At 32.1% G+C, this 13236-nt stretch overlaps 1 protein-coding gene across 1 annotated transcript in view; it reads left to right on the forward strand.

Annotated features, from left to right (window-relative positions):
* Positions 1 to 298: 298 nt before the first annotated feature.
* Positions 299 to 13236, forward strand: part of LOC144837744 (adhesion G protein-coupled receptor A3-like) — a 54811-nt gene continuing 41873 nt past the window's right edge. Inside the window, exons 1-2 of the mRNA XM_078692980.1 lie at positions 299 to 630; positions 11394 to 11465. Of these exons, the coding sequence (XP_078549106.1) occupies positions 428 to 630; positions 11394 to 11465 (275 nt within the window). The 5' untranslated portion in view covers positions 299 to 427. The remainder of the gene's footprint in view (positions 631 to 11393; positions 11466 to 13236) is intronic.

The raw sequence follows: 13236 nt of genomic DNA on the forward strand, positions 1-13236 counted from the left end.
AAGTTTGATAGTGTAAACAGAGCTTTAGAGTAATACTCACCCGAGTCTTGTCTCATAACAACAGAAATTTCATGCATAAATTTGCTACATAAAATAACGTCAGTGGCCTGGGGGTGTCATGACATTTTAAATGGGGTATTGTCTAGAGATTACACTTAGAAGACCTTATTAGGAGAAGGCAATCAGCAGATTGGTTGTCATGGAAAATATTTTATCAGGGGATATTTATTAATTATTTGCTATGTTTTCATTAATAAATGTTGTTTTGCAGTGAATTTGTGCTGAGTTGACTTACAGTATACTCGTAGACAGTACGATGAGCAGTTTGATTGGATTTATACTCTGACTATTCTAAAATCTTAGCTATGTGAGCAAATCTAAAATCAAGACAACTTTAATTTGTGTTGGAAGTGGACAGTGCGACAAAATGGCAATAACACATAGTCATCTGATTGCGCTCGCCATCATAGTTCTGGAATTATTTGCAGGCTCTGTTAATGCCCTTTGTCCAAATGTGTGTACGTGTAAGCGGCCCAAGAAAAGCGACCGTTACCGTGATAAAGATGTTTCGTGTTCTTCGCAAATGCAGTCTACTGTTCCGGAAGGGATACCAGCCAATACAGCCAAACTGTAAGTTTGGTTATTTATTAATTATTTTTTTGCAAAGTTCAGGCGAACCCATGTTGCCATATTTACCTTGAAAACTTGCATTAAAGCAAAGAAATTAATGAGATATCATTCACAATTATTATTATTAAATAATACTTCAAATACTTCAGTCTTAAATGGTTTTTTTCATGAAAATAATAGGCCTACTGTATATTTTGAATTTCAATGATCATCGTTATTTTTATGTTGAGTTTTACAGTATAGTATTTAATATACTAATACTAAAAAAAGTGCATTCATTAAAACAACAATCAAAGTTGAAGTCTCTGCTAGGCCTTGACAGATTGTGAAGATTGTTGTTTATTTTGCACCATCCATATACCACTTGACACGTTGGACTCTGCTAGGAGCATATTGCACCAAGATGAGGAAAGGAATAAAGCTGGAAATCTTTCAGCATAAGTCAGCCAAATGCCTCTAAACTTCAGTCATGCATAACAAATGCCCATGGGAGATAACCTTTAACCTCAATTTGCATGATGCCATCTGTCAATTTGAAGAAATAAGGAAGTATTTCAACCCTTAGGAGGTCCTCAATATTGGATGTAAATTTACCAATTTAAAATTCAACTTTTATCATATATAATTTTCAAGCTGCAGTCCTACAGTGTACTGTATGGTTTTAAAAAAAAGTGAGGGTACAGTATCTGCCTGGGTATCTGAGCTCCTACCTATACATAGGTGTACTGTAGTACAGTACAGTACATCTTCCTTGATTATAGTATAGAGATAAAAACAGTTGCTATATCCCTATTGGCACATCCCAGGGGCTGGGAGGGGTCATGGTTGCCTGTCCCCTTGGGATAAATGCAAATAACATAACAAGAGGGCAGTGACTTATTGAAATCAATTTGAATTAGGAATGCACAGTGTTCTATCAAGTCAATAGTTTCTACAGTATGTTCATACCTGTACTAAATGTTATCATTTGAAAAAAAAATCTATATTTAAAAATTTACAAAAAAAATAGTACAAGAAAAAAGGTAAATATAGGTAACCTCCAAACCAACCTAAAACTGCAGTACAGTACTATGAATTATCTATTATTTTTTGTACATTATCATTATTTTAATTACTGTAAATTATTGTTGAAAAAGTGGGCAAAAGAAGTAAAATTATGTCACAATATCTGCACCACGTTTTTTTTTAAATTAAAAAATGCCCTTTTTTTGTGATAAAAATAAAACTGTTATCACCACAGGCTTAGCAGAATCATTTAAGTACTTTGTGTATTTCTTAAAGATTAAAACTGCACAAATGAGACTATTATTACCTTCATTCAACTATTTTATAGAATTCATTGTTAAGCAAGGTTTACCATGCCTACAAACAAGTCAATTGTTCATTGTTAGTTCATTCACCTTCTAAAATCACTGAAACTTAAGTTATATTATTCAGCTTGTTCCTTATTTTATTTGGGTAACTTAATAGCTCACAATATCCTTACATAAATAAACTATAAAATAATTGTTTATTACTTAACACTAACTTTACTTCCAAGTGGAATATTGGGTATACAGTAGTAGTAGTAGTAAACTACTTTATAACTAGTATTGGATAACTACAGATAATTGGCGATGTGCTAAAAATAAAACCATGGACCTATAAATTTATGCTGTGGGTCCATGGTAAAACCAAAAATAAGAGTGAATTCAATTTTTTATTATACATTACAAGTTTTTGTATGTCAAATAATAAAATGACCATGTTCCTGATTTTAGTTGGAAAGAAAAACTAAAAATGTTCTGTTTAAATCATTATTACAATTTAAATTTTTATTAAATTTACTGTTTATGCAGTATACTGATAGCGTTTTTTTTAGTTCAATTATAATGAAATAATACAACAGATCCCCTCCTTTTGGATACCCTATTAAGGGAGCACCCTTATTAGGGAACACCCTTAATCAGGGAACACCCATACATTATTAATAGGACACTTTCCTATGAAACAAAAGGAATATTTTGTGAACAGTACTGTAGTGCTTTGATATGGGCAGTGATTGTCTACATAATTACTGTTGTATACTTCATTCACAGATGGCCTGATCAAAGTACAGTATAGTATACCATAGTGTTTAGGCTAACTCAGACTCTTGATAATTAATAAAGAATTAATTATTTGGACCTTGTATTATATTGAGACTGCATAACAAATACAGTAGCTATATCAATGCATATAGTACAGTAGTCTACTGCCTTGCGGTACTATGTAACTGTAAAAACACAATGTGTGTAAAAATATGCGAGTGATCCTAACTGTAACTGTTAAAATAGTCTAAATGATGCAAATTAAATATAGTGCTGAGTGTACATGATGAGGAAAGTCAATGTAACTGTGAATTTTTTGTTTATAAAGTACAAAATATGTTTTATTTTAGGCTTAAGGTACTCTGTCATTTACTGTATTTTTTAAATTTACAAATGACAATTGACATACAATGTGACCAATAATTAACCAAGATTCATTGTACAGTGTAGTTATATGGTAAAGCTATCGGCTAGTTATTCAGCATGGTTAACAAGCCTAGGCCTACTAAAGCAAATCTACTCAAAGACCTAAAGGCACAATACCTTGCATAATCGTTCATTCACATTAATCAAGAAATTTAAGAATAATTAATGACTTTTCCAGTGTCGTCAGGTGAATACATATTCCACAGTAAAATTATGGATTTATCTTCTGAGGCTTTTAATTGATTATTTAATTAGATTGATCCATTAGTTATCAGAATCCCTCTCTATGATTGATTAATGCCTATTAGAGTTATGCATAGTGTGTATCGTGATCAAATTAATTAATAAGGAGTTTGATAATATTAAAATTATACACAGTTGAAGAAATTATAATGTACATTTATTAATAAATTAATAATATTATTTAAGAAATTAAAATGGTAATATAGTAATATTCAATTTCATTAAGGTATGTTTTTAAAGATATCATGTGATACAGTATCAGTAAAAAAATTTAAAGGTAGAAAACACAAATCAATTTTCTGATATTGGATCATGATCAAATTAATTAAGGATTTTTATAAAATTATACACAGTTGAAGAAATTATATTCCATCTTTATGAATACTGTACATTGGATATTAAGATTTATACTATAATAAGTATTTAATATAATATTTAAGAAATTAAAATGCTAATCCAAAAATGATAAATTTCATTAAGGTATGTTTTTAAGGATATCATGTGATACAGTAAACAAATTTAAAGTTTAGAAAAACATAAATCCATTTTCTCAGATACAGTAGGGGACAATGAAAAAAAAAATTAGATCGACAGCCAATTTTGACTAATTCGACTTTGTAACATCTAATAATTGTTAAATTCCATTAAGTAATCTGTCGTTTATTGCAAGATTTAATGTCATCAATTTTGATGATTTGTCATTGAAATTGCTAACTACTTTGCTGTTGTAAAGAAAATAATACAACACATAAACCATTAAGATTTATAAGCCATGATACATTTAAATGATGTCATAATATTTAGATCTTTATTCATGATTGTTTATCCTGCAACCACAATAGTACAGTGCTAATTTCATTAACGCCATTTATTACACTGATGATGATAATTTCTATGCTGTGTAATTATGGCCCATAGTGTTTACTATGTAAAATAAATTTACACATACATGTACTGTACTGTTATGTACATAGTCCAGTCAGAGATTTGTGACCTGATGTTAGTTAGTTTGATGGGAGTTTGGATTAGTCTATTTCGTACCTAGCTTAGCAGCTGGATAAACCGACAAATGCCATATTCTCCTCGAAGAGTGAGATATACTCGAAAAGTAGAAAATTCATTGAACACCCCTCTCCATAAATGGTACAGTTTTGTCTAGTGGGCTCTTCCTTCCGAAAATGGCCTAATTGTCTAATAATAACCGTAAGTAGGTAGACTTTACTATAGGTAAACAATCACTTTGTTACATTACTGTATGTGTTATCGTAATTGAATATGCCTGATAACGATCAGACCAGTTTTGTTTACAATTTTAAATATTATATTGTACTACTGTTGAATTTGATAACAACTGTTTGTTGTGATATTTTTTACAAGCATGGTTTATTTGTAAAGTAAACAGAATTGTAAGTTTGAGGACCAGTTTTTGTATTTACAGTACAAGCACTTCTTGACAACACGCTCAATGCTTACTTACAGTGTACTGTAGACTACAGCCTACTGTATTAAAAAAAATGGCTGTTGTTTCTTCAAACTTTAAACTGTAGCCTACAGTGCTGTTGCCGTACTCAGAGACAGCAGTGAAGTGAGCTACTGCAAACCAACTTGTACAGTATTAACAGTACACCATGGTTGTTTAAAGTACAGTACAATGTGGGCAATACAATACAATTACTGGTTATACACTGTATAACCAGTGGACAGTCTGATGTATATTACTGAATTTGCAGTACAGTGCATGTAGGCCTACTGTACAGTATTAGTCCAGATACGGTCGCAAATATTAACCATGATTTATTCGTAAACTGCGGTAAATAAATTATTCTCTTCAAAGAGGAATAGTTACTATCCAGTCTTTCATCTCGAGAATAATGATAATTGATTTTCATGCTTTGAAATATGCCTGCAGTGTTGTAGCATTATTCAGAAACAGATGGCTGTGATGTGGAACGGAAATGCTGCCAATGAAACCTAAACATTTCAGTTGTATTCTTAGGAAATTGTAATTAATTCTTACTGATATGAGTTTTTCCAAAACATTTTTAGAATATTATCTTTGTAATTTGTATAAGATTCTAAATTTGTCTTCCATTCAATGAAAGTGCTTTCAATAGAAGGATATTACAACACAAGAAAATATTTCCTCATCTTTTTAAGCAGTGTTTTCACTGGCTGTGAAAATACAAAGCTGTAAAAAAGCCGTGAAGAATTCGATCCAATTCTTTAAGAGGATACCGATCAATATTTTGCCGCTAGTCCGAAATCATCTTAATTCAACCCGAGGTTGTGGACACATAGAAGATGAAATCTAAGTGATGTTGCACGCTCAATTAACCCGCTTCTAACGAGTAATACGAGAACTATGAACTAATGTCCTCTTTCAGTTGTCCGTTTGTTGATTTGGTGACTCAACTGTCCTGGGTATCTGGAGTAATATTGCCTCAGATTGCGTTAATTGAATAATAGTTGCACAGCGTGAACGTATCATTGCAGCAGACAAATTGATTCTTCAGATTCATTAATTAGTGCGTTTTATATCGTCGTGAATATTATAATAATTAAAGTTTGCTGTCAACATTTTAAATTCTTTCCTGTCCTAGTTTAACTAATCCCTGGGTTTTTAGCATAAATTTTAATATAGATTAAGTATTGATTTAGTCTATTTAGACAAATTTTAAAGAGGAAAGTAATTTAGTTGGCACAAATAAAATGTATGATGGCAGTACTGTCAGGTTTACAATTTAGTGCTACAGGGTAGATAGGCAAAGCACAACTGGTACATACAGTAGCTTGGAGTTACCCAATAATTAGTTTACCATCCGCCATTAGCTTTCTATCATCTGCCCTTAGCTTTCTGCCACATGCCCTTCACTTTCTGCCACCTGCCCATCCACTTTCTACCACCCGCCCTTCGCTTTTTTATACCACCTGCCCTTCACTTACTACCACCTGCCCTTAGCTTTCTGCCACATGCCCTTCACTTACAGTACTGCCACCTGCCCTGCTTTCTGCTACATGCCCTTCACTTACTGCCACCCATGCTTAGCTTTCTGCCACCTGCCCCTTTAGCTTTTTGCAACCCACCCCTTTAGATTTTTGCAACCTTCTTTCACTGCCTTTAATATACTGTAGCTTGCCATGTCAACAACTTTTCTTTACCCCTTTGATTTCTGTTAATCCCACAAGGAGGGCTACAGTATGTAAAACTAGTCATCTCAACTGTCTCTATTCAATGTATTGTGTACTGTGTAGTTGAAAGTATTTTTCCATCTCCTATGATAATAAAAACAGTCTTAAAAATTGTAGAATGAAAATGATTTATTGTATGATCTTCAACATCGTCATCTATGTTTTCTAATTATTATACAGGATGAATTATTCTGAAGAAAGGATACTGATTTAAGACCTTTGCTATAAAATCTGTCTGTTGTGGTATTTAATGAAGAGCATGATATACGTCCGCTATAACTATACCATGATATTGTTGTGCAATATGATATTTTGTGTGTATCAGTTTCGTGTAATTACCATATGTCTATGCTAACAAACAAAGCCTGATAATTTGTAATTATTCTTTGTCGTAAATGGAAGAATGTTGATGGAGAAATTGTATGTACCATCAGCATTACGGTTTTATTTGTAACGTACTGTACAGATAGTGCACTACATTACTATATTCCCAAAAGATCAAGTTCTAAATAACTTGATATATAAAAACAGATTAATTACTTTTAAAATGTACATTCTACTGTACAGAAGAAACCCAGACTTTAATATAAAACTATTCTAATCTACTACTATAGTGTTTATTATTTTGTCCATACCAAAATGCAAATGTTCTGAAATATACAGTAATTTTAATGTACAGGTACTGTATATTTAATATGATGCTCTTTTTCAACCAATCGCTAGAAGATAAATAATATTTATTTATTTCAACATACACTTTTGTGGCACACACGACACGAAAAACCACATTGCAATGCTAACTATAAAATTTATATAACAATAATAATAAAAATGTAATAATAATTACACCAAACGGTATAATATGTACAAATAATATATTTATTTTATTTTGAACTTAATATAGGTTTTATATAAATTAATAATTTATTCTACTTCACGATTCTTTTAATATATATCCAATAAATTAAACATGGTTGGTACTTTAACTTTCGCCTTCACAGGCTGGTTCAAGTCCCATGATTGTTTTATGAGATGTGCTCTACTTCATCTCCATGCATTTTAATCTATCACATTAACATTTCATGTATTTAGGGAATTGAAATGCTTAAAGCATGGATGCACATGCACATGTGTTGACATTCCATTAAAATAATATGAAAACAATGAAATTAAAACATATTTACTGTGTTTAGTTTGTGTCATGTCAGTCTACTGTTATTATAAAATGTGTTTGTAGTTGTGCACTGTATACTGTACTATAAAATAGTACCATATATTCTCTGCTATCACCTTAGAACACAAAATTGGAGTGCCTTTTGTGAGGTGAAGTCTATACTCCAGGGAAAGCCTGATTCAGAAAAAAAAAAATGATTGGTAAACATTTCTTGTAAAAACTCATCTTAACTGGCTAGAGGAAGGCCTACATCCAGATTAAAAGTCAACACTGTGACTATACCCACGGATGTGCCTGTTTGTGAAATCAGGCATAACGTAAGAGGTGGGATTAGACCTGAAGTGGGATTATACCCGAGGAATACAGTATTAGACTGTATAGATATGTTCACTAATACAACGTATAGTAGTGTACTGTAGTAAGGAAAGTCATCTTGCATTAATATTATAACTATTCGATATCAACATAAATGCAAAGCCTATGTCTATTTCTACTACGTTGGATGACTCCCTATTGAGGGCGTGGTTACGAATGTGTGCATTATCCGATAGGGTGCTATTTTATATATACGGATTTTCTTTTTCGTAATTGTATCCCTCTCTTCGGAGAGAGAGGCTATATTGTCGGTTTATCCAGGTAAGCAGCACTCATAGACTACCAACACCACTGTTGGTTTGTGTAATTTTGAATATAGTGTAAATTCAACAGTCAGTAGTCTACATTATTTTGAAGTCAACATTTAATTTAAGCTCTGTCTACACTACAGTATTAAACTTTATGTGACAAAAAATGTGATGTGCCAAAATATGAAAATAATAATTTCATATCACAACCATATTTAAGTATATCACTACCATATTTGGGCACATCACACTTTTTTTGTCATCTAGTTTGATAGTGTAGACAGAGCTTAAGTATGATATCATCTACCTGTATACTCTTAAAATATGAAACGTGCTGTATGGAAGATAAAAGTAATCATCGCAAAGTTTGTGTATGAACCTGTTCTATATTTTCTAGATATTCATCATGTACTTTGTACATTTAAGTTCAACTTTACAATCATTGTTAAGAAGATATTAAAACGAAACAATTGAGTCACTCGTAGTTCATCTTTACAAAATGTGTCATCTTCGAATGTTTAAAGCAATATTATCTTGAGTTCATTCTAAAGTATCTTTTCATCATACTTTTAATAATACGAATCTCTATAAAACTATGAATAGGCATCGCTTTTACAATGAACATGAAATAGAGAATTAAATATCGAATGTAAAGCCATAAAAAATCTTTTTTTGCAGACAACGCGTCTCAGTTTTTTCGTTTATAATTTCAATCGTGTTGTTTTATTCGTAACTCGTTGCGGTAATTACCATTTGTAATAATAGAAATGGCGTATTGCATTCACCGCATTCACGTGGAAGCAGCTTGTTCATTAAGATATTACTATTTTACATTTTCAATGCTTTGCCTTTAGCAATATGATTAAAATACTGAATAATACAGTACTATATGTACATTATGGAAATGGTATCTGCACGGACATTAAAGTCATCTTCCCTGATATATGTAATTTAAAAGAAAAATAAAAATATTAACTGCATTTAGTGCTACAGTAGATATGTTGCTACATATTGTAGTGGGTAATTTACCATTTAACTTTGTTAAAGACCCATTCCCTACAATTGTTGACGTTTCATAAAAATAATGCATTTACAGTACTTTGAAAACATTAAACCAGGTCATTCTTGGTAAAATATAAAAAAACAATGTGCATTACCTTAGTAGCTCGCGGTGAATGTCCTCTCGTGGACGGTCTAGGCTTACAGTAGTTGTGTGGGCCTACCTGGTAAACAGCAGTAACGTATGAACATCGTACACTAGCTATAGGCCATAGCCTGACATCTAGTTGGTGCATTAAATTATTTGAATTGACTTATTTTTCACATTTTTAACCGTTTAAAGACGAAAAATGTTATAGCAATAAAACCATATACTGGTAGTATTTATTTTTTCATTAAATGTAGTTTGTGACCTTAAATAAGTTCTAAAAAATGTAGGGAATGGAACTTTTAAACTAAAGTGTTATTTTGGGAAAATAGATTGATTTTACTTTACGAAAAGAAATGTTGATGGTAGCACAGTACTGTATGTTGAGGGCGTGGTTGCGGACCAATCCATTCTGGTACAATTTCAATTCAATATGTGTGTGGTAAACAAATAAAACAATCAAACAAACAAACATGTATTTAATAATTACAGGTATTGCATGATTATTATACTTTACATTAAATATTAATTCAATTTTACAAACTTTAGTCTGCCTTAAACACTATTTAAAGCCATTTTTTATAACCATAATTATTGCCAGAACTGACCAAGAATAATAGCCAAGGTTAATAATGTGTGTAAAATACTTTGATTGATTTCAGATGTAATAATCTTATAACTAAATAAATCTGTCTTCATAAATACTTGATCTCGGCAAAGATTAAATAGAATTTCTTCAGTCAATAAACTCATCATTGGATTTACAATGTCAATAAACTGAAATCAGTTTAGGCATGACATAATAACAATTATGGGGGGGGGGAGGAAGTAGTAGTTAGTACCCCTATTAAGGGGACACCTTCAGGACCAAACGAATTGTGTACCCTAAATAAGGATTGGCTGCAGTGTTAAAACATATTTCCCCTGGTTAATATTGCAGGTGTCCTTCTAATTAAAAAGGGTGTCTACACCTCTACCCCCCACATGTTTCATACAGTACAACTCTCCCACACCACACACAAAGGTGGTAGGATGTATATGAAGCATGTTTTCCTTGCATACCTTAAATTTAATGCGTTTCTTCTACTTCATAACTTTTTTATGATGTGAAAAATTGAATATTAAATCATTTATTTTTATTATAATACTGTATAGTTATAGTAATTCTTTTGATTAAAAATAATCAATTGTATCTATGGTAATGTTTTGAAGGGATTTGTGTTTTTATTACATTGTTGGGTTTTCTTTCTTTAATGGTCATATGAATGTTTAATGCATTTATTTAGCCATTGATAAGGATGACATAGATTGAATAGCCTTGAATGTTACCTTACTACATAATCTACATTGATACTTTAATCTATACATATACCGCAATTTGTTCTTGTCTGTCAGCTTTCTTTTAACTCGCTATATTTAGCACGACTACATTTGCAGTGTACAGTACAACATTTACTTTAAATACAGATGAGTAGGGAACGACAGTCTTGATGCAGTATCAAGCGGCCGGGAGTTTTGAACATTATAATTCATTTCATTACTGTACTGTACTACAGTGTTTAGGACCAAAATACCATAACACATCAATAGCTGTATCCTTTAAAACTTTGATTTAAATAATAGTACTTGCTATGTAGAGTCAGACTATAATACAAAGACTGTTGTGCACAAATCCTCCCACACTTTGTACAGAGTCTGTATAAAGGAATACAGTTATACCATGATACAGTACAAAACAAAGAATTTATTTGAACATAGTCTTACTCATATACAGTAATTATACTGCACTGTGTGAAACCCCACCATCCTGCAACTAAGCCATTTGGAAAAGGGAGAGCCAGGAGAAATCAATCTTAACTTACTATTGTTTTTTTTATTTTTTTTTTTTGTAGTGATCTGAGCAATAATGACATCACGATTCTGAGGAAGGGCGATTTCAATGGTTTGAGGCAACTTAAAAAATTGTAAGTATACAACTTGTTAAATCTAAAGTAGATCGACGATTGATAAACAATCAACATGCGCACAGAATGATTTACTACTTGAATAAAGCTCTGTCTACACTATCAAATGTTATGTGATATGCCCATATACGGACATGATGATGTCATATCACTACCCTATTTGGGCACATCACTACCCTATTTGGGCACATCACACTGTTTTTGACAGAGCTCAAGGACTTGAAGCAGATCCCGATTACGACGACAAAAATTGATGATTCATACTAAAACCCAAGATAACAATTTTTTGAAGAATGAATTTATTGGACTTTTTTTATTACATTTTTATACTTCATTCAAATGAAATGAATTACGATACCTCACGACTGTAAAGAGAAAAGGAGGCAAATAAAAGCTACTGTACTGTTAATATTATGATATTAGTTCTCAAATATGAAGCCCAACTTCCGAAATTGTTTAGGGAAGGTTTGGTAAGTCCTGTATGTAAAGCACTGTCTACACTATCAAACTAGTTTGACAAAAAAATATGGTAGTGATGTGCCCAAATATTATCATACAAGATAACTTTATTGTCAATATATGGGCACATCACATTTGTTGTCACATAAAGTTTGATAGTGTAGACAGCTTTATGGGAGGTTGTTTACCCACAAAATGCATTTATTACCTGGATTTTTAGGCCTTATTGGACATTTTAAGAAAGTTCCACCTATCCCTGTTCCTATTAAACCTGATGGCTGGTGCAATAATTGCTTAGACGTTTGCTTGACAATCTGGCAGTAAATAACTCACATGATTGAAAGAAGTAATCAGTCAATGATGTTGATAATGGATGGTTAGTTTATCTTGTCCAAGTGATGGATCATCTTCTACAATATGGTGATAATGATGAAAATGTTAATAGTTTCTGCTTGATATAAAGTTTGCAGTACACCATATATTTATTTCTGAAACGTTTCGATCAATATACTTTGATCATCCTCAGGAGTGAGAATGCAGAAAGTATAAACTGGGAATATAAGTGAAATTGGGTGGGACTGGTGTGAAAGATAAAAACAGTAGCAAGGTTCCCATTGAAAGGGATTGAAACTATTGTTTCTATAGAAGTGCATTGTTTCTCATGAACAATGGTGGATGGAAACTAGCTATAGAAGAGCATTGTCTCTGGTTGTTTAACTGATTGAAAAAGTACTAGGCAGTTCGATAACTGAATGGATAACGAAAATATTTTAATATAAAATAGCAGGAAGGTGGTTGATGGTTCTGAGATGCAGATGCGGGAAAGTCCCCGAGGTTGGGGTAGGGGTGTGGTTGCCGATCGAAATTCCGAAAAATTGGTGAAATAGTATTTTTTTCTTGTAAATTAAAAGGGTTTGCACTTTCGATTAAAGTATTATTATATTACAACATGCTTTGCAGTTTAGTATTAATTTGATTGAATATGACTTAATGTACTATATTATAAATATATTAAGCACCCACAACGAGAGGTGATAACGTACAGTAGTATATGACCTGTATGCTAATCAGGAATCTGCCATCTTAACGATTCTTTGCATGTTCTTGGATCTATTCCATAATGGCTGAGGGCAAGGTATTATTAATTATGTTTAGGAGAGTTTGAAGCGGATGTATGATAGGTTAATAAAGTTCTAGGTGGAGTAGGGAGTATAAAATGTACCAATTAGGAAGCAATTAGGGATGGAAACTAGAAGAATTATCTCAAATTGCCAACATTACATCGGAGATGATCTTAATGTGCCGAGTTTGA

The sequence above is a fragment of the Antedon bifida genome, chromosome 3, assembly GCF_963402885.1.
Source record: "Antedon bifida chromosome 3, ecAntBifi1.1, whole genome shotgun sequence".
Lineage (NCBI taxonomy): Eukaryota > Metazoa > Echinodermata > Crinoidea > Comatulida > Antedonidae > Antedon > Antedon bifida.